This window comes from Triturus cristatus, chromosome 4_1 (assembly GCF_964204655.1).
Source record: "Triturus cristatus chromosome 4_1, aTriCri1.1, whole genome shotgun sequence".
Classification (NCBI taxonomy): Eukaryota; Metazoa; Chordata; class Amphibia; order Caudata; family Salamandridae; genus Triturus; species Triturus cristatus.
The window spans coordinates 1,114,669,370-1,114,693,937 of record NC_140585.1 but is presented as its reverse complement, the minus strand read 5'-3'; the positions used below and the strand labels follow the sequence as shown (position 1 = coordinate 1,114,693,937).

Sequence of the window (24,568 nt, the reverse complement as noted above, 5' to 3'; positions counted from 1 at the left end):
TTAAAATATTAAGTATGTTACCCCTAAGTAGGCCTTGTGGCCCACAAGGTAAGGTGTCTGATATTTAAAAGGGGACATGTAAGAATTTGAAGTTGGCATGTTCCTACAGTGACCAGCCCCCAAAAGCTATTGTAACTGTATAGGTCCATATTTGTTTCTATAAAAGAAAGAATTCAAATGTAATTTTGGTAGCTATGGTTTAGAATAAGCTGCACAACCATTCAATAACTGTTGTTAATATTCATTAAAAATCCAATTCGGTGATAAAGTTGGATTTTTTATAAATATACAGAAAAGGTTACTTTAAGAAATTAGATTTTTCCTCCCTGAAGCTCAAGTAGACTAATTAGCATCAACTTGACCACAGCATCCCTCTTGGTTGAAGAGGAGGGGGTTACTCATTTCGCTTGATAAATCCCTGGCAGAGCTACCATTCCTTTTCCATGGGGACAAGGGTTCTGCCATGTTGGATTTCACTAAGAATAAAGCACTATGGCTAATTTACAGTGAAGCAAACATGAGGTGCTGAAAAGGTGGAAAAGTTTGCCCTTGGAAAAGTTTCTAGTGAATAGTAGAATTGTACCCCTCCTACCCAGCTCTTCAGAACACATCTGGACCTGTGGATGAACAGAATGCTCTGGACCTGCTGTCTGTGACCTGTGTGGGGACCTGGGGAGCTGGAACCGCTTTCAGTTGTTCCCAGGGCTGAGAAGTGTACTCCAAGAGTCAGTTGACAGTTCTGAGTGGGTACAGGACACAAGCTGCAAGAGGTATTTTCCTGGAGTGACCAGCTGACTGTTTTTAATTGGTCCCACACACATAAGGGTGATGAAAAACAAACCAATTCACCATCTAAGAAAACCCCTTTCTTCGATAAAAAAAAGCACACACCCACCAATCATTGCATGCTTCATCATCAGACTACTACTACACCCCCTGTGTGACATCAACAGGTGTTGAGCAAGTGGATTGATTGATTTTCAGTTCTTATTGTGAGAGTATCGATGGGATGAAACTGCCTTAAGTGTATCAATTTAATTTTTATATATTTAATTCCTGGGTCCCCTAGACAGGATTCACAATTACTTCATTTGACGGTCTATGGGCTTGTTCTTCACCCAGCCATCTCTCTAAATACTGTTCATAGTCTGGGCCAGTCGTGGCAGGCATTAATCAGGGGTGAGGGAGTGAGGGATTGCGCAGGGACGGTCGCGCCTGGGAGGAGGGTGGGGGTAAATGTCATAAAAAATTAATTTTAAAAACGTACCTATCAGCCGGCTGGATCCGCGTTTTCTCGGTTCCTGCTCTCCTGCCCCCGGCAGGAACAGGAAGCGGGCAGCCTCCCTCCCCTCCCCTAAGCCAATCACAACACTGCAATGGCAGTGTTGTGATTGGTGGGGACGCCGCCCAGCCAGGGACTTACGGGGAGGTCATTTTCTCTATGTAGGCTGCATTGCAGCCTGCATGGAGAAAGGGCAGTGTGCACATGATTGGTTTGGGCGGCCCCAGAGGGCCGACCAAACCAGTCATGCTCACTCAGGAGTGGGCAAACCACTCCTACCCTGCCCAGGTCTGCTCGCAGAGCAGCCCCAACAACCCGCCTGCCCGCAACCAAACCCTTCTGCTTTCTCGCCATGCGAGAAGCAGAAACATAAAATGGCAGTTGTTACCATTTTATGTTTCTGCTTCTCAGACTGCGAGAAAGCAGTGGGGCGACTCTCCTCCGCCCTAGTGGAGGAGCCGCCCCTGGTCTGGGCCTGGACTGGACTCTGCTAGTCGCCTCTGCTGGAGGGAGTCCTGACCCCAAAATGTTATCACTGAGGTCCTAGGAGCCTTAGGTGTTCAAGAGAAGCTACTCTATAAGGTTGGGGTGGCCTTGGTAGACATGAAAATAAATGTAGCCTTGCTCTGAGCTTTTTAATGCCCGAAAGAAAACTTTAGCGGACCCTCACAGCTAAGGTATCCATCTTTGGTGGGAGGTACACAAAATCAGCTTCCAGGCTTGCACCACCGGGGGTTGTTTCTAAACTCCCAAAAAGAGATTAAATTTCAAAGTAGAAATCTTGCCTGGGCGAAAGAGCGAAAATGTTCTGGTTGACGAGAGGACTTTGGTGGCCATGAAATTTGAATTTTCTCACTCAGAGCTTTTCCCACCAAAACCAACAACTTCAGCAGGACCTCATCCAAAGACTATCCGACTTCAAGAGGTCTTCGCCCAATACAGTCTTCAACCTTGCCTCACTTGAGGATTTCAACTTTCATAATAAAGACTCAGTCATAAAGTAAAAACTTCAGCTAAGATAATCAACTAGAGATACTTAACCACCACTCCATTGTGGTCAGTCTGAAATTGTGTTTGGGTCACCGTCAAGTGGGAACAGTGACTTTTTACTGACACTTTAGCTCTTAATGGCACTTTTTGACCTAAAAGATCAAAAATTCATATCTCCTTTTCGAATGATTTGGAATTTATTAAATTGTGTTTTGTTTTTTCAGATTTTTAGTATGTGTCTGATTTATATTTTATGTTCTGTTTTGACATTTTAATTGCTGTGGCACTCCTAAATACTTTACACACTTTTCCTAAGTTATGTATGTCTGCTGCTTGCCTTAACTACCAGGGTTGATCCCTGGTTTAAATTATCTAAATTGTGTGCTTAACAGGACAGGATTTTAGGACTCATTACTTGGATCCTTCAAAACGAATTTCCTACTTTCTAACTAACCCTCTACTACAGGCAGGATATAGGAAATGTCCACATTTTAAAATGTGAATAAAGTCAATGCATCAAATGAGCAAAGGGGAAATTGCAACTGTGATTTGGGTACAGATACAGAATAAGGACTCCAAAATGTCAACTGTACAAAATAGGGAATTCAAAATATTGTGAGTACACAAATTTCTAAGATGGAAATATCAATAAGTATATTCTTTTTTTCTACATTAATATCAAAGTTTCTTCAATCTCATGGTATTTAATATTATTTTTAATAAGATTTCCTTATTTTGTTTTTGAAGTTATATTGTGAGTAATAATCTGTAATATTCATAAATTATTTGACTTTAAAATGCGTATTTATTTGCTTGTTTGGTTTCAATGGGGTATTGGAAGGGCATTTTAATAGCTACATATTTATGGCAATTTGTATATTTGAATTCATTGTTTCAATTATTTTTGTATTCATATTTGTAATTAATATATACCTATAGTATTTTGGGGATTTTTAACAGCATGTTTTGTATGTTTTTATAATAATCTTAATAATTAAAATGTTAATTTATTTTTTTAAACCAAAATAATACAATTAATTAATAAATAATATAAACAGTTATCTAAATGTTTTATTTACATTTACTTGTTCATGTATTTATGTTCATTCAATTGAAAATGTGTGATATTTGAAAAATACAAAATATTTTAATATACATTTTATAATATTCTTATTAGCATTCAATATTATGTTATACATTCATTATATGTTCAAATAATTCTACAATTTTAAAGTCAGTGGGTTTGACCCCACTTTGAACCGAACTTTTAATGACAGTGAGTGAGTAAGTTGAGCACACCCGACTTTTTAGAATAGATTCTTTGACCCGTACATCTACCTCTCTATCCATTCCCATCCACCTTCCAGCATCACCTTACCATCCTTCTATCATTAATCCATCCTTTCATTCCATCCATTCTTTCACCACTCCATCTATCCAATTCCACCTTCTTCCATTTATCCATATTTTCAACATTCTATCCAGTGACTATTCTGTTCACCCACTGATCCATCCACCATCCATCTTTTCACTCTTCCATCCGTCCTTGTAGCCACTTATCCATCCATCCATTCATTCATCCATTCACTTTTCTATCCATCCTTTCAAAAAGTGACTCTTTCCCCCTTCCATAATTTAACCTTTATATCCATCCATCCTGGCACCCTTACTTCCTTTGTTCTTTTTGCCCTTTATTTCAACTATACTTCCTCTCGATAATGTTTCCTTCATTCCGTTCACTAGTCCTTCCTTTCACCGATGCTTCCCACCCTCTTCCTCCCTGTCCTCCTTGCCAGTTCCTATCTCACGTCATCATTCTTTCTTTTGTCACCTTCATTTTTCTTTCTTACATTTCTCTCTCCCACTTCCTTTTTATGCTCACTCTGATTTCTCCTTATTGTTTTATCATTTGTCTCCTTCTTCACTGAACGTTTACTAAGCAACACCTCAACCTCGATCCCCTTAGAGCATTTTATTAACTTTTTGAAGCCAGAAAGTACAGGGCAAAAAAACGTAAGAAATATTTAAGGTAATCAGGTCCAGTAGCTACGCAAACCCCCCAAATTTAGCTGCTAGAGTGGGGAGTTCACAACTTCACTGTCTCTAGCAGTGGACTCTACAGGGCCGGTGGGCTGGTGAGCCGGTTGGGGTCCCTGGTGCTGTTGACTGTGCAGTACCGATGGGCTACAGAGATGCTTTGGTCGGCTGGTGTTGGTCACTGTAGCTTTGCATTGCTGGGGAGCTGCAAGGATGGTCTAGCGTGGAGGGACCAGGTGTGGGTGACTGCAATATTAGTAGGCTCCAGGTGCACTCTGGGGCGATGCATTGCTGGTGGGTTACAAAGGTACAACGTGACACACCCATGGACCCTGGTGTGGGTGACTCTGCATTCCAGGTGGCCAGTAAAGATTCTCTCGTGGGGTGACGCTGCCCTGGTGACTCTGCATTGCTGGCGGAAGGTGGGATACCCTGCCCCAGGCTTTAGTCGTCTGCGGAGAGACTCACAGATGCGCAGGGCATCCCCGGGCATGGACAGAGAAGAAAGACTACGCGCGGCGGAGCTCTTCTGGCTCCAGCTGCCGCTGCAGACACCAGCGCGGCTCTTCCTCCGGTTCCGACGCAATCCCCTGGATGGGCGGTTGCCATGGTTGCGGGGTCACATGCGTGCTGCAGGCTCCTGTGGCTGGGGCGCAGCGCCGAGTGACGGAGGAGAGGCGGCGGAGCGCGGCGTGACAGCTGCACCCGGAGCGGACGCTGTGCCTGGCGCGGGGGCTGTGGGAGCTGGCATCACGCGCACACCCGGAACCGAGCGGCGCCCACTGCGCAGGGTGCAGTGGCGGACCTGCGCCCACACTGCTGCCCAGCCTGCGCGGGCGCTTTGAATGTATGAGGGGCTCCCTTGGTGAGCAGTGCCACTGGATGCGGTATACGCTCGGGTGGACGGGCCCATGCATCTAGGTGTGCAGTGTTCATCATTGTGTACTGCCCTTGAACCCGGTGGTGCAGTGCCTTTCATCTACCGTGACCCTGGAATTTAAGTACACGAGTGTGACTGTGCAGTACCGCTGCAGCTGAACGTGCAGTGCTAGTATGAAGTGCTCCAGGACCTGAACAGTCTGTGCCACTGAGTGTGCAGCGTTCTTGAGTATACAGTATCCCTCGGGTGCAGGGTCCCATTAACTGAGCGGTGTGCCCATATATGTGGGTGAGCGGCGGACTTGGATTTTGTCTACGCTGTATTTGGATCTGGGCAGTGTTCCTGAATGAGAATTCTGTGCACCCGTATTTGGGGAGTGCAATGCTACTGGGTCTGAGTGTGCAGTGCCTCTGTGTTGGGGCTGTCATTGCATCTGGACCCAAGTGTACAGTGCCCATTGGTCTGATTGTACTTTGCCCTAAATTTGAGTATGAGGTGCCCCCTGCTCTGAGCTTGCAGTGCCCCTGGGTCTGAGTGTAAAGTGCTCCTTGGTATGAATGTATAATGCCCCTTGGTATGAATGTATAGTGCCCTTGGGTCCGACTGTGCTGTACCATTGGATGTGGCCCTGTTGTAAGTGTGTTGTGCGATTGGTGTACTTGGCCCTCAGGTGTTTAGTCTCATCGGTTGATTGGCGAACCTGGCTGTGCTGTTTTTCATCCTCTGTGACTGCATTGCCCCTGGGTACCATTCCCCCGGGGTACCTGGTGCCCCTGGCTGCCCACCTCATCCACTGACTGGCGTCAACTAGTGCTCAGTGCCCCAAGCTGCTCCCTAGAGGTGGCTGGGCCCCTCGGGAGCTATCCCCGGGCCCTCGGTGCCTCGAGCCGGTCCCGCAGGCCTCCGCCGCCTCCGGGATGAGTATAGAGATCCCGGCGGGGCTGACCGAGCTACTGCAGAGTTTCACCGTGGAGGTGCTGCGCTCGCAGCCCGCTGACCTGCTGGACTTCGCCCTGCAGTACTTCACCGAGCTGCGGGAGAGGGAGAGGGGCAAGCCCGCCCTGGGAGGCCTCGGCAATGAGCGCCGCGGCCAGCCCCGGGGGGTCAACTTCGCCCCCGAGGAGCCCATGCAGACAGACTCCGAGAACGACGACGACGAGGACGACGACGAGGAGTTCATCGGTAAGGACTGGCGGCTCTCAGCGTTCATCTTTCTGCTGTCGATAAAATGGCATGCTTACTGTTTTTGATATGGCTTGTTGGCTTATTTTAAGGTTTTATGCCCGCAGTGTGCAGGCTTTTGTACGGATCGTACACTGAGCCTCCCTTGTAGTTGCCCTCCCTACTTGTCACTCACGGTGCATCCTTTCCTTGCCCCACAGTCTCTTTATCTGTATAGCAACACGTGCCTTCCCAATGCCGCTCACCCAGAAAGTGTCCTTAAATGTCCCACAGTGTCCCCAGTAGTTACACTGGAGCCCCCACTCCCTCACAGAGATATCTCTCCATCACATTCGGGGCCGTAACGCAGACCCCTGCAGCATCTGCCGCACAGGCTGGTGGGCCCCAATCCATCAAGGCCCCCAAACTCTTGAAGGAGCCCCCATTCAGCCCAAGGTCAATGAGTATCTGTGAGCCATTGGCGACTCATGGGCCTCTTTCCACAATCTGGGAGAGGGGACATCATTTTGCGTTACCCCGCTGACCCCATCACCACCCGTTCTGGTAGTCTCTGACTGAATCCCACTGCATACCTAGGCCTTTTCTCAGCCGCTTTATCCCTCTGTCTATCAGTGCCTCCCTCGCAGTGCCCATTCTGGACGCGGGACCCATCTGATGCTACCTGTCCCTCGGAGCACCCCACTTCTCCCGCTTTTCCTTCACCTCGACACCGACCTCAAAGCTTCTCCTGTTAATGCCCTGCTGTCGGGCAGCTCCCTGCGCGGGGGCGTAACGCAGGACCCAGCATCCCCAGACCCTTCGTAGGGACCCACGCCACTCAAGGCCAATGCATGTCTGTGAGCAATGGACTTATAGGCCCCACCTTAAAATTCTGCAGGGATGGCCCATCATGTTATGCTATTCCGCTGCCCCTGAGGTCAGATGAGGCCGGAGGATGCCTGGCCGGGAAGCGACAAGCACTCCTCTGGGGGCCAGCGGGGCTCAGGGCGGGCACAGAGACGCGCGAGGCCTGACATTCATAGTGCGGATCCTTGGACCCCGTGCTCACTCGAGAGCCCCCTTCGTACCTGTGTCTCTGGGCCTGGCACCTTAAGGCGGAGATGGTGTGCTCCGGGTGACTGACGTGTACAGCTTCCACTTTAGAGGCCGAGATCCAGGCCTTGGTCACGTTTGATTTTTATATAAATACAAAATAATAAAAACGGGCTTTATGTGCTATAATACCACAGCAACAGTACTCCGTGGGGCCTGCTGCGGCCAGCCCTTGTGGGTGAGGGCGATGTGTTGAAGGCCTTACAGGACTGGGCCGCCTAGACGGTGTGTATGACTGGGGCCTGGGCGCCTCCACGGAGGCCGAGGTAGGGAGAGGTGTCCTGAGGAGGCAGCACCCTTCCAGTCGAATGTACAGAGGAGAACCCGCCCCAGCAGCAGCCCCTCTCAGGCCTGCACGTCATGCACCCGAAGGCACTGTCCGTCCGAGGGAACACCCTGCGCAGCTGGGGGTGGCGTGTTTTGAATGCATGGCAGCGATCGGGTGATTCAATGCAGAGGTGTGGGGGCGCTGTGAATGCACAGCTGGGTTAGTGTACTTTAATGACCTGTAGAGATGACATTCTTTGAATGCACAGAGGGGCGAGATACTTTAGAATGACAGCTGGGATGTGGTACTAAAGATGCACAGCGAAGATGGAACACTATGAATACACGTCAGGGGCAGTACACTTGAAACGCACATCGAGTAGTGTACATTAAATGCACAGTTGGGCTGGTGCTCTTAAAATGCAGAGCAGGGATCCTATACGTTGAAAACTCACCTGATACTTTGTAACTTTATTGCACTGTTGGAGTGGTTACTTTGAATGCAGAACAGAGAATATGTACTTTGAAAACACACCTGTTACTTTGTACCTATAATGCACAGTTGGAGCGATGTACGTGAATGCAGAGCAGGAACAGTATGATCTGAAGGCCCTCGTGGTACTTTGTACCTTTAATACATTTCCGGGGTGATGTACTTTAAGGTCACAGCTGCAGTGGCATCCTTTGACACTGGTGCACGTTAAATTGCACATCAAGATGCTTTATTTTTAAATATACTGTGGGGCGGGCTGCTATGAATGCATAGCTGGGATGGTTTACTTTGAATGTATGACTGGGAGAGTGTACTTTGGATGCACATATAGAATAGGGGGCCTTTAAATGCACTGTGAGGGCGATAGGTATTCTTTAAATGCACAGAGGAACGATGCACTTTGAAAGCACAGCTGGTATTCAAATGCAAGACTAGGATAGTGCACTTTGAATGTACAGTAGCAGTGACATATTTGGAATTGACAGCTGTGGGGGTGTTCTTCAGTGTACAGCTGTGGTGGTGCACTTTAAGGCGCAGCTGGGACTGTACACATTACATGCACAACTGGGATGGTTACTTTACATGCACTGCCGCAGTAGGATACTTTAATTTACGTAGCAGTGATGTCATACTTTAAATGTACAGCTGGGATGCCTGCCATACGTTGAAATGCACAGCTAGGATGGTTACTTTAAATGCGCATCTGCATTAGCGTGATATGGATTTCACATTTGGGATGTATACTTTCATGCACCCTGGGATGCTGTGCTCTGAATTGCACAGCAGAGATGGTGTACTTTGAATGCACAGCTCGGGGGATGCTTTTGCACAGCTGTGATGGTGTAATTTGAATGGAGAGCATAGCTTGCATACTTTGAATGCACACCCGGGACCTTTTACCCTGAATACAAAGCGGAAACAGTATGCTTTATAGGCACAGCTTGGATAGCTTACTCTAAATTGGTAATATTGCTGTAAATGCACAGTTGCAATAGCGTACTGTGAGTTTCGCAGTTGGACTTTAAATGGGTTACTTTGAATTGTATAGCAGGAATGGTATACTTTGAATGCAAAACTGGGATGATATACTGTAAGTACACAGTGGGAGTTTGAATGCACCGCTGGGGTGGTGCACTTTGAATACGCGGCTAACATGCGCATACTTTGAATGCACCACTGGGGTGTTGTATTTTGAATACACAGATGTTGATTTGCTTTGAATGCGCATCTGGGATTTTGTACTTTAAATGTACTGCGGCGATGCAGGAAAAACTACTTTGGGAAAGACTACTTTGAATGCAAGCCCGATTGGTTACTTTGAATACACAGCTGGGATCAGTGCTGCAATTGGGAAAAAAATACTCTGGTAATCCATAAAAGGCTATATTTTAAAATATTTGATAGGGTTAAGACACCTGCTGCAGAGAACACTGAAGATAACTCTAGTGGTTAATACATTTCTGGGAGAGTTCTGTGTTTTGTCTAATCACAGTTTTGACTCATAAAGTAGCATAGAGGGTTAATGTAGCTGCTGAAAAGCATATTGTGTAGGATGCAGATCAGAGATGTGTACTTTATTTATATAGATATGTTGGATACTGCTTCTGGCACTGATATCATTATGTTACTTCCAGTTCATAAGTTGCAAGCCTTCTAATATAGCACAGTGCTCTGTTTACCGGCATCAAGAAACTGCATGGGAACTGTAGGTCATGGGTTTAGATCCTTATTGGCCTTTCTCACTCTGTTGTGATTCTGAGATTGCAAAGAAGTGTTCTTTCCAAGAGTAATAAAGTCTTGTTAGTACATATAACCACAATCACTGCGTTAGGTTTTATATCCTGACTTTGGTTTCTCTGGACCATTCACTCTTTTTTTTTTTTTTTTTTTTTTTTTTTTGAAAAACCTTTATTAATGTTTCAATCATTTACACGTATGGGCCTACAACCCCCCGGGGCCGGCCGCTAAGTAACCAGGATAATAATAGCAAATGTCAACACAGGCGGCACCTCGGAGAGCAAAGTCTTCAATCCAATATAGTCCGGCCAATGAGCCGCGCAGGTAGGACACCAGGAGAGAAAGGGTTTTCCATTTTATGATAAGACAAAACAGTAGGATCAGGTGCCAAACAATTTCCCAACAGCGAGAAGGGGCAAGGATAAGAGACGTAACCAATAAGCAGCACTACATTAAATCAATGGCGCAGGCGCGGGAAAGTACGGATGAGGAGAAATATCAAAGATAGTTGCGCCTACAGGTCCCCATACCTCAAGCCCAGCGAACCCCCCGTAAACTGTGGCACACATGAAGAGCAAACGATTCACAATCAGGGTGGTGTATCGCACTGATCCCAGAAAAAGAAAGCAAAAAGAAACAGAAAAGAAAACGGAGGCCATGGAAAAAGAGATAAAGACTAAAGCGTCCCCTCCCCCATCCCCCCACCCTGCACCTCTGCGAATGAGTATGGCCCCACCCCCCAGCAGTGTGCCTGTCGCCCTGGAACTAGACCCGAAATATAGAAGAGACAGGGAAAAAGAGAGTGAGAAAGAGCCCCCCCAGACGGGGGGGCGGAAAGGATATAATAAACTGGAGGAGGGCCTTAAAAACATACCCCCGGCTTCTCCCTCCCGCACGGTGAAGTCTCCCCCCAGCAAACGATTAGCAGCACCAAATCGACCATATCAAAAAAAAAAAAAAAAGGGGGGGGGGAATGGGGAGCATTATACACCAACCATGCGAATAACCACGAGAGCGCGCAACCATGAGTCCGCCTGTCTACTAAGTGACCACCCCCGAAGGATCAGCCTCAGCCTTGACCGCTTTTTGCGATTCTGCCCATGTCTGTCCCTCGACCCAGCACCATGTCCGATGTCCCAAGGTACAGGAGTGTCCAAAAACAGTCGGGAAGCGCCGCACACAGATGGGGTGGAAGTCTCTGAGCATCCGCACAGACCGCTTCATGGAGGGGCGTCTTTTCCAGTGTCGCCCCAGGATCTGCACTGCACACAAGGTCCAGACAGGCTGAATCAGCCAAATGAGACACACGTTGCTGGAATTGTCCCTGGGCCGCCGGAGACCGCACACGGGACAAGGCCACCATCTTCCGCTCAGGTCCGATACCTCCTGAACAAATCAAGTCCACAGTTAGCCGACCACACGGTAGCATATTGTCCGGAGTGTACGGCTGTACACTAATCGCGGGGGGGGCCGCAACATCTTCCTCTTGTGTGCAGTGTGGAAAGCCACTGTGTACCTGTGGACCAGCATGCCGCCACTGTCCCAACGCTGTTACCACAACATCTAGCTTCCCCTCCAGGACCCCGGCGCCATGAGCCAAGGAGTAATGAAGGGCACCAAGGGCCTCCAGGAGGTCGCCGTATCCCAGAGCAGCTCCCTCCGATCGCTCCGCCACACTCCCGAAAGTCACACACCCCCAGTCTCGTTGCGTCCCAGCGGACAGGATGGTAGGCTGCATCGCGACAAAATGGCCGCTGGGAAGGCCCGACTCGTAGTTGGGCCAGGACCCCGGGAACAACTCCTCAAGGTCCACGTCGCTGAAGACAGGGATCCTGGGGCAGGCACAGATTCAGCCGTTGCGCGGTCACGGGCAACAGTCGTCTCCGCCACGGACCAGCTCCCGCGAAAAGCCGGGAGCAGCCCGCAAGGATCAGGGCGAGCCAGGGACGGCGTCTGGGCAGCTCACCATCAAAGGCAGGGGCAAACGCCACGGAGTCCGAGAATTGCACACCCGGGCATGTCCTCAGTCCGCAACGTTCAGCAGGGGGGAGCGGCCGCAGCAAAATGCAGGCCGAAGGGAGCTCCACTCCGGTGGACCGACTCCACCCAGTCACCACAGGCCGCTGTTGTTCAACTGCCACCCGGCCAAGGCGTCCACTCGAGGTCCCGGCTTCGGGACCGCACGGGCCGCAAAGTTCAACCGCTGATTTCTCCGGTCGTACGGCAGTCAGAGACCTCGGAGTCACACAATCGGTTGCCACTTTCGTTCACGAACACGATCTCGTAGCGCAGAATAAGGATCTCATGCAGGATATCCGTGCGGGATGCGGAGGTTCACGGAGCCGGGAATCTACGCTGCCGTCCCGGTCGCCATCTTGGCTCCTCCTCGGACCATTCACTCTTAACATATAATGTCTACAAGTATAGATGATATGCGATTCCTACACCTTAGAACTCTCACTGTCTTGAATAACATTTCCTGTACATAGAGTCACACACTTGAATATTTTATTGTGCCCCTGTGTGTGATGAAAAGCCCTCAGACACCCTGCACAGGGTTGAGTAGCGCTATAACAGAATTAGATTAAAACAATAGTAGGTGCCATTCAAATCAATATTTGTATAATCACTCATCGGAGGCATAATGGTCCTTTAAATCAGGTCTTTGTTTTGGTCCTAGCTGAATGGTGTAGTAAGAAAGCACCCCCTTGCTGCCTCAAAGTTGCTGCTTTGAATGGACCTTAGATAATGTGTGGGCGCTACTGAATGATGTGCAAGTGTCTGAAAATGGCAATAGGACAAATTCATCATGTTTCCCACGGTCGGCCAGATCCAGCCCTGAAATAATGGCTGCAACCGGGATCCGGCATCATACCCGTACTTTCCAGGCACTGCTGGAGGGATTACACGGTTACCCACACCCCCAGGCCACTTAAGGGGTGGCGGATTAGCTGCAAGCAACATGGAGGCCTCCCAGGGCTAGAGGCTTTCCTGCCAAATGCTTCCTAGGGCAGCACTGAGGGGATGGTTAGGAATCCTTATTCTGCAGGGGACATTCACACCAGCTGGGGGACACAGTCTTACAATTAACCAGTGTTGGGCCGGGGGTTCTAGCCCCTGCTCTCACAGCCTCTAGCTCCTTTGGCAGCATTGTGCGGGGCGGTGGGACCATGGTAGGTAGTCATAGCCCAAAGATTTGGGACCTCCCGTCAGGGAAACAGGTGGTCTCACCTGTGTGGTCTGGGCAGGCGAGCAGTAGGAATGAAAGTTCATTCCTTAGTGATAGGACATCTCAGGGAATGCCTCTTTTTTATATATACGCATGCTACTATCATCACTATTGAGTGCCCAGTTGTTTAGATGCGTTAATTGTAGGTTGTTCAACACATACTGTAATGTGCTCATCTTGTTAATTTCTGTAACTGTTTACATCTGCGCTGTGATTTTTAATGTTCGTCATGTCTGAGTAATGCTGTTTCAGTTCAGTTGTAGGGCGTGGCCACGGTTGGGAGTGTCCGGGCACTATGAAAGCACAGCTTTGATGGTGTAATGTGCATGGCACAAAGAGCAGCAGGTGTTCTGAGCATGGCACACCCAGCCGTTCAAGTGCCATGCATTGCATACATTGAACTGCTGATGTGCCCTGTATGTCACAATCACAGCTGTCGATGTGTTGTGTATGGCATACACATTGCATCAAAATGCTTTGTGTGGTACAGACAAAGCTGCCAAAATGCCATGTATGATACACAAAGTGCTGCCGAAGTGCTGTGCAAGGCTCACATAGTGCTGCAGAAATTCTCTCTATGGTTCTTACACAGCTTTATAGTTTATGCATGTACGTACAGAGTACAGGTGCTATGCAGGGCACACTCCGAGCTACTCAAGTCTTGTGTGCAGGAACAAAGGCCTATCGAAGTGCTGTGCATGGCATACTCAGAGGTGCCAAAGTCCCTTGTGTGGCTCACAGTGCTGTCGAAGTTTTGTAAATGGCGCACTCTATTAATGGTCTCTTTCATGGGAGCCGAGTGCTGGTGTCAGATGCACGTGAATCGACCCTTCAGCTCCATAGATGCTTCAGATGTCACTCTGTGTGCCATGTTTCTCATTCTACAGTTTTGTGCTGTATTCCTCAGTGTGACGCTCTAAGGGCCCGATTCACAAAAGTAATCTGAGACAAAAGCCTAACTTTACGACTTTCGGTATTCACAAAAGGCATTCAGGAGTAGTAAAGTTAGGATTTAGTGTTAAGTTTTGGTCTTAAGACAAAATCCTAACTTAAGTTTAACTTAACCAAAACTTAAGACATAGTGCGGCTGGTATGCCCCGACGCTGGTCCCATGCTCTCTATGGCACTGTAATATATCTTCACCCAGAGCTTTAAGCAGGCCTGGTCCTGACGGTGCTCAGCACTGGCAGGTCTAAAAGCAGGTGCTGAGACGGGTCCCTACTGGGATCTCCATTTCTGCCCTCACCCTCAGGGTGAAAAAAAAAATCTTAACTCTGCATCAGTACCACCATTCACTGCCTTTGATATAACTTCAAAGAGGCTTGTTATAGTTCTTTCACAGTCTCTTCATTTCAGAATTGAATAATTTTCAATATTCTATACAACTAAGCCATAGTTGTTGCTTATTTATCTTATGCAACTAACAACTATTGGCAAAGCCAATACTCCTGGCTCGTTGTAGGTGTAATGTTATTTGTTGTATCATATATATGGATGCAATGACAGAAGTAGCAAACTACCAGTCAGGTGGCACACTACGCGAAGCACAGATTCAAAGCTTTTGTGTTTTAAGCCACATCCTGACTACAGCGACCACGCCTCTTTGAGAGCCCCCACCCCTCGTTTTTCCATCTCACTTAAAGCTCTGTCTGCACCATACTGAAGCAGTCCTTGTAGGCTGAAACTGGTTAGAGGTTGCTTGTGTTCCGGTTCGATGTGATCGACAGCCAGCGGGACTCTATGCACTATATATACCTCTCTGGTGGTGTGGTAGGTCAGAGGTTACTTGTCAGTTGAGGAATAGGGAGATTATGGGAAGACTGAGCCAATAACTCCCCTTCTGCATGACAGAGATTCTGTTGGCCTCTTTGGATCAGGGATAGCTATGCTCATATCTAAGTCTGTAACGCAGATGAGGTTTGAATCCCATCCCCAATGGCTGCGTCACAAGGGCAAGAGCCCACTCAGAGCAGAGACAGGGCTATCAATAGCAGGTGCCAATGGTGCAAGGGGGCCCGACCCATGAAATGTGATTTTATTTCCCCGACTGAAACGAGCCAGGACTGCGGTTATTTTCCTTTTTTGCATTAGGGTCCATGATACACATACTACGGGACTGTCAGGGCCTCCACAAATGTAGAAACATCTGTTGAACAGTGCTTGTAGTTGAGCAGGGTGCTTAGCAGCTATGTTTTTCAGTGGGTTAATAAAATAAAAAGACATCACCGTCAAAATTATAATTCATCTGTTTATGTTCATACTAAGCTAGTCAGGAAGTGTAATCATCAGTCCCTTTCTAACTAATCCTTTATTTAATTTGTAAAGGGAGCCCTTTCACCGTCATCCTCACCTCGATGTCTGGATCTTAGCCACCGTAAACGCAAGCGATACCTGCTGTGTGGGTAAGCTGTCCTCACCCTCCATCTTGTGCCACGTAAAACTAGATGCATCCAAATGGATGCCACTTTGCTTTTATAATTAATACTCTGAGGCAAACGTGAGGATGAAGATCCCAACAGCCACTCCAGCACGTGCAGAATCTTCTCTTCAATATTTGCTTTATTTATCCATCTATTTTCATACATTGCTTTGATCTGAGGTTTCTACTTATGTGTGGGCACAGCTTAAAGCTTTCCATATTTCTCTACCTATGCGTCAAACAATTACTTTACGCTTCCAACCCCTGAGTTGATCAGATGACCTTGCTGGAGCAGTAGTCTACCAGTAGCCTAGCATTGGACAGACTGTTCGCCCGATTCTAGTGCCTATCAAAAGTACAAACTATATCACTACTAAGCAAATAATACAGGTTCTCTCTATAGCTTTACATCCCCGTGTTGCCCGCTATCTCAAAAAGAGTTTTCTTTATTCCTAAAACCCTGCATGAAACACTCATCTTTATCTTGAGCTTCTGATTGTTACCTCTCGAATGGCCCTCTCCTTTCCATCCATTTTCTGCATTTTCTCACTGATCCCAGCCTACTCTAAGTCACATGCATGTTTACTGTAACCTCTAATAATGCATTTTTGCAAATTGCCTAATACCCATTTCAAAGGTCGAACCTCTGCGTCTTTGAAAGTCCTGCCCCTGCAACATAGCAGGGCCTGATCTCCTCTAGCTCATCTCTTAGCCCCGCCTTCCTTCTGCATGAGCTCGCACACCCCTCCTCCAGCTCATGATCGCCTCTAAATCCTGTTAATTTAATCTACCACAAAGAAACTGACGTCATTAAATGTAATAGTTTGCTTGAGGGTGCAAGACTAATCCAACAACCAACAATAACTAATAACAGTGGACTAACAATTTACCTTGGATTCCGAGCAGTGTTCTGCCCTGCATAAAGAACTATAGCGTCTCATTAGGTTTAGTAAATCCTATATAAATGCAGTTACAATGCAATTTGTTTAGAAGTGAAGTGGTTGAGGAATCACTGCCCTATCCCAGAGGCACATGTAATCCCAGGGACTGAAGGCCTTGTCTGGTTGAAGAGACCTGTTCTGTTAGAGCTGCTTCGATCCCTTTCCCCTGTGCAGCATTGCATGTTTGCCCGAGCTGCTCAGAAAATGAGTTCCGATAACTTACAAAAGCAGTGCATTTTCTGCCTCTGTTTTTGATAAAATGGCTGTACTATTTAAAGATTTTTTCCTAAACATTTTATACATAGTTTTTTAAAAATAAACGAATCAAACATAAATGTAAAATTAATAGGCAAGCATTATCAGAATTACAAAATTGATGTATTCTTGAATAAACACCTGGCAAATCAAAAGTAGACTAGTAATAGTCATGCTGATATCTAAGTTTTCACAAGACCCCTCTTAATATGTGGAATTTGTTCCACATAAGTGACCTTTAGTGAGTGGGAGGAGACTCAGGAAGGTAAGTACAAAAGGAAAGGGAAACAAAAAAGGGAAGGGACGTAAAAGAAAAAACAACACTGGTGATAGCACATAGAAGTCTAACATGAGTTTAATGCACAACATTTGAGAAAGCACACAAAATAAGCAGGCAAATAAAAAAAAAAATATAAAATGTAATTTCAAGGGGCCAGAGCCTCACCCTTGATCAGGGAAAGCATATCATACTAACGTCCATATATTTCGGTGCTTCGTTCCCACACTTTTTACTCCGTGAAATTGAATGAAAGCGGTAACACATGTGTTGGACTTGGTCTTTTCTGCAGGTTTATCCCCAAACTATTTGCCTTCACACTCCTGTTTTCTGAACCCGTCTTTGTTGGCTTTCGGGACTCTGCACACTTTACCACTGTTAACTAGTTCTAAAGTGCTTGTGCTGTCTCCTTTAAACACATGGTAGGATTGGCTTCTACCCATTGGCAAATTTAGTTTGCTTGTAAGTCTCTAGTAAAGTAACATCACCTGTGCACAGGGCCTGTAAATTCAATGTTCCTAGCAGGCCTGCAGCACTGATTGTACCACCCACCCAAGTAGCCCTTTAAACATGTCTAAAGTCTTCCATTGCAGCCTGCAATGTTGACCTGGCAAAATAAACCTTTTCCCAAGCCCAAACCTTCATTTTTAATACATAAACATCACCCCTAGGGTAGGCCCTTGGCAGTCCAGTGGGAAGGGCTCAGTGTATTTGTTAGACCTGACATCTTTTGGTGTGGTTTCCCCTGTCTGTTTGCCTCTGACCTTCTGTTTTTGACTGTGTGCTGGATTTCATTTTGGATGGCTTTAGGACTCTGGGTTCTTTAACTACTGTTGACCAGTGCTAAAGTGCTAGTGCTCCCTGTCTAACATGTAATGGTAATTGTTTTCTCCATGATTGGCCTATTTGATTTACTAGTGAGTCCCTAGTACAGTGCACCCGGTGTGCCCAGGGCCTGTAAGTCAAATGCTACTTATTGGCCTGCAGCCCTGATTGTGCCACCCACACGAGTAGCCCTGCAAACATGTCTCAGGCCTGACACTGCAGTGTTTGTGTGTGCAATTTTAAACTTTCAGTTGACCTGGCAAGTGTGCCCACTTGTCAGACCCAAACCTTTCCTTTTATTACATGTAAGGCACCTCTAAGGTAGGCCCAAAGTAGCCTCAGGTGGAGGGTGCAGTGTATTTATAAGGTAGGACATGTGCTGTTGTGTTTTTCATGTCCTGGTAGTGAAATACAGCTAATTTCGTTTTCACTACAGCCTGGCCTAACCCTCCCTTAGGTTAGCATTGGAGCTGCCATGTAACATCTAGCAAGTGTATCTTCCAATTGGGAGGTGATAGAAAATTGGATTTTGGTGTCTCTGGACTCCCAATCTAAAAAGACATCTTTTAGTGAAGTTGGTTTTTAAATTGCAGGTCTGAAAATGCCACTTTTAGAAAGTTAACAAAAAGAGAAGATGAACAGAGCGCTGAAACTTTTCAGACACTCATCCCCAGTCACAGATCTGGGTTGAATCCTTCATCATTCTTTAGCTCACTTCGCCACCCCAGTTCAGTGACTGGGAGTAAGTGTCTGAAAAGTTTCAGCGCTCCGTCCATCATCTCCTTGTGCTTGCTTTGTTCCCCCTAAGTTGGCAGGGTATGCCCAGACGTGGGTCCCTTGCTCCCTTTGCCACTGGATTCAAGCTAGCCTGGCTGATGAGGGGTATTACCCCGAATCCGGTCCCAGGATGCTTGTTTCCGGTTCAGGGAAGACCTGGCTTGGCAGTTTGGACTGGACTGTTCCCATGAGGCACAGGGTCAAGACTGATTTGCATTTAGCTGGGTCTGAACTGAGGTTGCGAAGTGAGCTAAAGAATGATGATGGATTCAACCCAGATCTCTGACTGGGGGTGAGTGTCTGAAAAGTTTCAGCGTTCCATCCATCATCTCTTTGTGTTTGCTTTGTTCGCCCTAAGTTGGCAGGGTATGCCCAGATGTGGGTCTCTTGCTCACTTTGCCACTGGATTCAAGCTAGCCTGGCTGGTGAGGGGTGTTACCCCGAAACCAGTCCCAGGATGCTTGTTTCCGGTTCAGGGAAGACCTGGCTTGGCAGTTCGGGCTGGACTGTTCCCATCGGCACAGGGTCAAGGCTGATTTGCATATAGCTGGGTCTGAACTGAGGTGGTGAAGTGAACTAAAGAATGGTGATGGATTCAACCCAGATCTGTGACTGGGGGTGAGTGTATGAAAAGTTTCAGCGCTCCGTCCATCATCTCCTTGTGTGTGTGAAAGGTGGCATTTTCTTACTTGAACTATTCTTTGAAGTTTGCCTACTTCAAAGGCTTCAATGGGTATAAGTACTGGACCTCTTGCACCATATACTCAGATCAGTTCTGGATTGAGGAGATTCTGCCTGGAAGAGACGTTGTCTTGCTGTCAGGAGGGACTGCCACTTTGCTGTTTGCTTTGTTGTATTGGCCTACTGCTTGCTGCTTCTGTCCTGGGAGTGAATGGACTGGACTTTGCTTTCTACATCCTGCTTTTTGAGGTTCTCCAAGGGTTTGAGGTAAGCTTGCCTCCTGTTGGAAGTCTCAGGGCAATAAAAGGCTTCTACCAAGCACCTGGGCTCCTCTGCTGAGGGCTCTACTCTGCAAAGTGGTGTCAAATTCAGTTCCTGGACCCTTGGAAGTGAGTTCTGGTGCTGAAGAGAAGAAAAGCCATGCATCGACTCCAAGCGTCATTCCGGAACCGGCGCATCATCACAATACTGGACACATCGCTGCAGCCTGCACCAAAGCGTGGTCCCCGCTCGACGCATCGACCGAAGTTTTCAACGCCGGCCCTGACATTTTTCCGCAGCACCTCCGAAGAACCGCCACTCCGTGAGTCTCGAGCACTGCATCACCAAAGTCCGTGATGCACCTGCTTCAACACTGTGGAATCGACGCATCACGACCTACAGTGGCACATCACCTCCTCTTCATAATGCCCTGTCCTGAGCACCAACATGCCAACGACCTGCATAGCAGTAAGGAACCGCCACATCACCTTATTTTTCGATGCCTCACCTCTCCTGCGCCATGCATCGTCTTTGATTTTTGACGCAGCTAAGGTACTTTGTCCTGGTCAAGAGCAACCATTAAGTTCTAAGAACTATAACTTTGAAAATTCATATCTTGAGTTGTGTATGTTGGATTTTTGTGGTTTTTGTCTTGTTATAATCCGATAAGTATTGGCTATTTTTCTAAACTAGTGTGGAGTCCTTTTGTGGTATTTTCACTATATTACTTTGTGTGCCTACAAATACTTTACACATTGCCTCTGGGGAAAAGCCTGACTGCTTTTGTAAGCCAACAAGGGGGTGGGAATGGGTTATTCTGAGGGTGTAACTTACCCTGACTAGAGTGAGGGTCCCTACTTGGACAGGATGCAAACCATTGCCTACTAGAGACCCCATTTCTAACAGTATTCTTAAAGCTGGACAAGTGCATTTAAGTTTTACATGTTCTGGTGGTGAAAAACTCATACATTCATTTTTCACTACTGCAAGGGCCACCTCTCCCATAGGATAACATTGAAATTACCTTATTATATTTAATAAGCTGTAATTCCCAATTGGGAACAGGTAGACAAGTCAACTTTGGAGTCTAAAGAATTGTAACTAAAAATTCTTTCTTTAGGTAACTTTAAATTATAATTTTTAAAAATGCCACTTTTAGAAAGTTGGCTTTTTCCTGCCTTAGCCATTAAGTGCCTTCAGTCTGTCACTGGGTTGCATGACTGGGTGTAGAAGACAGTTGGGCTTTGTGTATTCCTCCTAGATAACCACTCTGTTTTCCTGCTTTGCAGTGCTCACAAACTAACACCCGTTCTGAAAGGGCAAGGTGAATGACATCAGGTCTGCAACCACCAAGGACATTGCTATATGTTTCAAGGCCTTGGAAAGACTGGAGGGATGCAGGTACATTCAAGCAGTCTGTGCCTGTAATAGGACAATAGATCAAGGAAAGTTTATTTTTTGCTAATGGTCACTTCCATCAAAGGTACACTTCCCCCATGCCATCTGGCAAATGAGTGCAGTAATTTGTGCAGATCCGTTAGGAAGATAGAGTAATCCTTTGGCAGTATTTTTCCAGCAGGATTTACTTTCATAAACAGAGCGGGGGCTCACTCAAAGATGGGTTTAGTACAGTTAGGTTTCCTGATAACTCACCATTCTACAACAATGAAGTATCGCACCAAAAGCCAGAGTCTGAAGGCACCATTATTAGGCCAGACCCACAGAATGATCCAGTATTCAGGAGACAGCCTCTTACCTCAGTTGGAGGTGATAAAAATTCAGGTTGATAAGCACAGCCTTGAGTAGGTATGTGTCACGAACAACGCAATTCAAGAGTGTGGATGTCAACACCAATCCTTCTGTCTCCCTCTACACGTCAACTTAAATCTTTATACTGGACAAGGTTGTTAACATTGACCCAGGCTATGGGGAAAACGGGGTAGTGATTGAGAGAGAGAGACAGAGAGACACAGTCCCATAAACTGGTGTTTGGAAAACTCGGAATACATTTTGGAGGCACATCGTCTCAAAAAGGTCAATATCAATATCTCCACCTATGGGTGAGAGAACACAATCACTAAAGGGTTGACAAAAGGAGTTAGGAATTTGACTCAAAGGTAACAACAGATTGTGGTACTTACTCGGTGCAAGCAGAGGGGCAGCTGTAACTAGCCCCCAGCATAATGCACACCCTGCTCCGGAGCTGAAGATGACATGCCCATGCTGCACTGTGAGAGAGGAGGCCTAGGCAAGGAGAGAAACAAACAAGACAGTAACAAGGCAGGAACTTAGATAAAGGAGAAAGCTGTCTTTGGTGTCATCTCTTCCAAGTTTCGAGTCTCCTCTGTCCAGACATGTCTTGAGACCTGACACTGTAGAGTTGCAGATGAGGAAGGTGGACACTGGAGATCTGAACCACCAGGAAGTGGCAAATCAGCAACAGGAACACCCTGGCAGAGAGCCCTGGTCTGGGGCTTGATGCACGTCCAGAAGCAGGCAACAATGGGCAGTCATTTTGGGGAGTTGCAGCACGCTTGCACTGAGAGTGGTGGCTGCTTGCATCTAGACCACAACACTTGACTGTGTTTATAATGATGAGCAGGACTTGATAGGGGCTATGCCACCTGGGTTGCCTAGAGAACTTCTCTCTAATGATTAAATGCACACACATGAAAATACAATTGCAAAGCTTAAGGGAATGTCAGGATTTAGTTTGGCACTCAGGTAACGCAGCTTGAACCTGAGAACAGAAACTGTAAAGACACTATAAGCATTCTGCAATATTGTAAGACTGCATCATCATTCAGTTGTAAGTATGACTTTGCAGAAGAGATGGGAAGGTTTGAGGGCAACATCATAGGACACCTCATAGCTATTTCGTATGGGCTCAGCTTGGTTTTCTGTTTCATAGAGGACCATAATGCTAAGAGCATGGGCCATTTAAGTTATGTCTCACAACATATCTTAGCTATTTTATTCTTGAGGGTACCATTATTTTTGCTCCTCCTTTCCCACTGATTCAGGGTAGAAAGCACAGTGGAAGTGCTGATCAATTCCTAGGGCCGTCAAATTTCCTCTACTTTAGATGAAATAATATGTATTGCTCAGTTATTTGTGTCACTTGGATGAGGGGAGGAAAAGCCTCTCCTAGCCAGTCCACTTTCTGTTCTTCTTAAACTTTCTGTAGTGAATGTGGGTCTGCGATGGAACGCACTGCGACAGAATGTACTTGCACAGTAGTGGAATCTGTGTCTTGTCTGGTCACTCACTCACCTCTGCTAGTATACTTTGCCGCAGTCAGTCACATTGCTGCACTTGCTTGTGTGTTACCTCCTTGTACTGCATCCGCCGGCTGTCCCGCAAGTGTTGCTCCATTTTCAGGTACATCAGCGGCTGCACCCCCGACCTCTTCAGATGGCTTGGGGAAAACATCTAGCAAGTCCTTCTACCTTTGATCTTCGCTCTCCTCCTCTTTTTCTTTTGGATCAGTGATCTGTGGCAATAGGGAGGGGGGTGGAGGAATAGGCATACACGCCCCAACTCTGTCCGTCCTTGAAGTGATTTATGTGTTATACCAGCTTCTCCTCGGTATTTTTCATACCACAGTCTTGGAATTTCTGCTTGCTTTTATGGGCCTCCTCATGCTATTGTAAAATGAGTGTCCACTGTTCAGTATCTAGCCTGTTTTTAGGATTGTTAAACTTTTTTTGCTTGATGGGTAACCGTGAATTATGGGGATTTTTGTCAACAAGTGTTTCCTAGTGACATCAAATAGACAACGAGAGCGAAGCTCAAGTTGTCTATGATGTCACTCAGAACCCCGAGATGAAAATTCTCCCTGTAATTCACTTTTTGCCCATCTATTATTTTATGTTATGTGTGGCTCCCAAAATCATTTGACCCTGCTTACAACTGCTACACAGTAACAAAGGGGTAATGGGGGAGCTCTACATAACATCCTCTGTTATGTATCCTTTTCACAAAGGTTAACAAAAAACTAAAAGTTTACCTACCATCCTTGACCAACCTCCCACCACCTTCCCTGCCTTCCTACTTAATCCTATAGCTGGGATTTCTGCTTTCAGACAAAGCTGATGTATGAGGTATTTTTAGTTAGCAACTTAACCCTTGTTATCCAGAAAAGAGAAGAATATCTAAGAACTCCCTCTGAACAGCCCAACCCGAAGTTGCGTCCGCCCTGGTTGTATTATCCTACCAGGGTGGAACGAGGTGGCCTATGATGAAGCATGTCACATTACATGAGTGAGCCCACCTCGTCCAATTCTTGGCATTTCCATTCTCAGTAGAGGACACACAAACATAATTCTGTTCTGTGCATAAGAAAAATATTGGACCCATACATCCAGGCTTCTGGTACATTTCCTCCAGAGGCTTCTGATGTAAGGTTACCACACCATTTTTGTGTTATATAGGCTCTGTGATAGCCATACTTAACAGATGACTAATACCTGCTGCCCATGTCATTCATATAGCTATGGGGCCTGAAGTAGTCTGAATTGTTAGCTAGATCATAAGGGACACTGTTCCTGGTGTAGGGTGCGGTATGTCACCCAATCTGAAAGAGGAGGTAAAGACTAGAATAGGGGAGAGGTAGAAAAAAGGGGGTGAAAAAGGGAGAGAGGCAGAGGTTCATCCCCAGTATCAAGGATCCAATCCCGAAGGGGAGGGCCAAGTCTTGCCTTTTAGTTGCCCTCACACACCCCGAAGGATGTCATGCTTCATCATCGGGCTTTTTGTTGCTCCTCGTCGGGCCGGCGCTGAAATGCCCGACGGGCCCCCGAAGGGTCTCTTTTATGGAGATCTTATAAAGAGAAAAGCAGTTTGGTGAGTGTGGCTGTGTGGGGGGGCAAGGGATCCAGTGAGAAGTGGGGGTGAGGTGCGTGCGGAGGTGGATAAAATTACCTAGGGGTTTCCACTAGTGG

At 46.7% G+C, this 24,568-nt stretch overlaps 1 protein-coding gene across 2 annotated transcripts in view; it reads left to right on the top strand.

The window, feature by feature from the left end:
* Positions 1-4,815: 4,815 nt before the first annotated feature.
* PRKAR2B (protein kinase cAMP-dependent type II regulatory subunit beta) overlaps positions 4,816-24,568 on the top strand; it is a 343,470-nt gene continuing 323,717 nt past the window's right edge. Inside the window, exon 1 of one of the 2 annotated variants that reach the window (XM_085654132.1) lies at positions 4,816-6,371. In XM_085654132.1, the coding sequence (XP_085510258.1) occupies positions 6,107-6,371 (265 nt within the window). In that variant the 5' untranslated portion in view covers positions 4,816-6,106. The remainder of the gene's footprint in view (positions 6,372-24,568) is intronic. The other variant, XM_085654133.1, reaches the window with a different exon arrangement.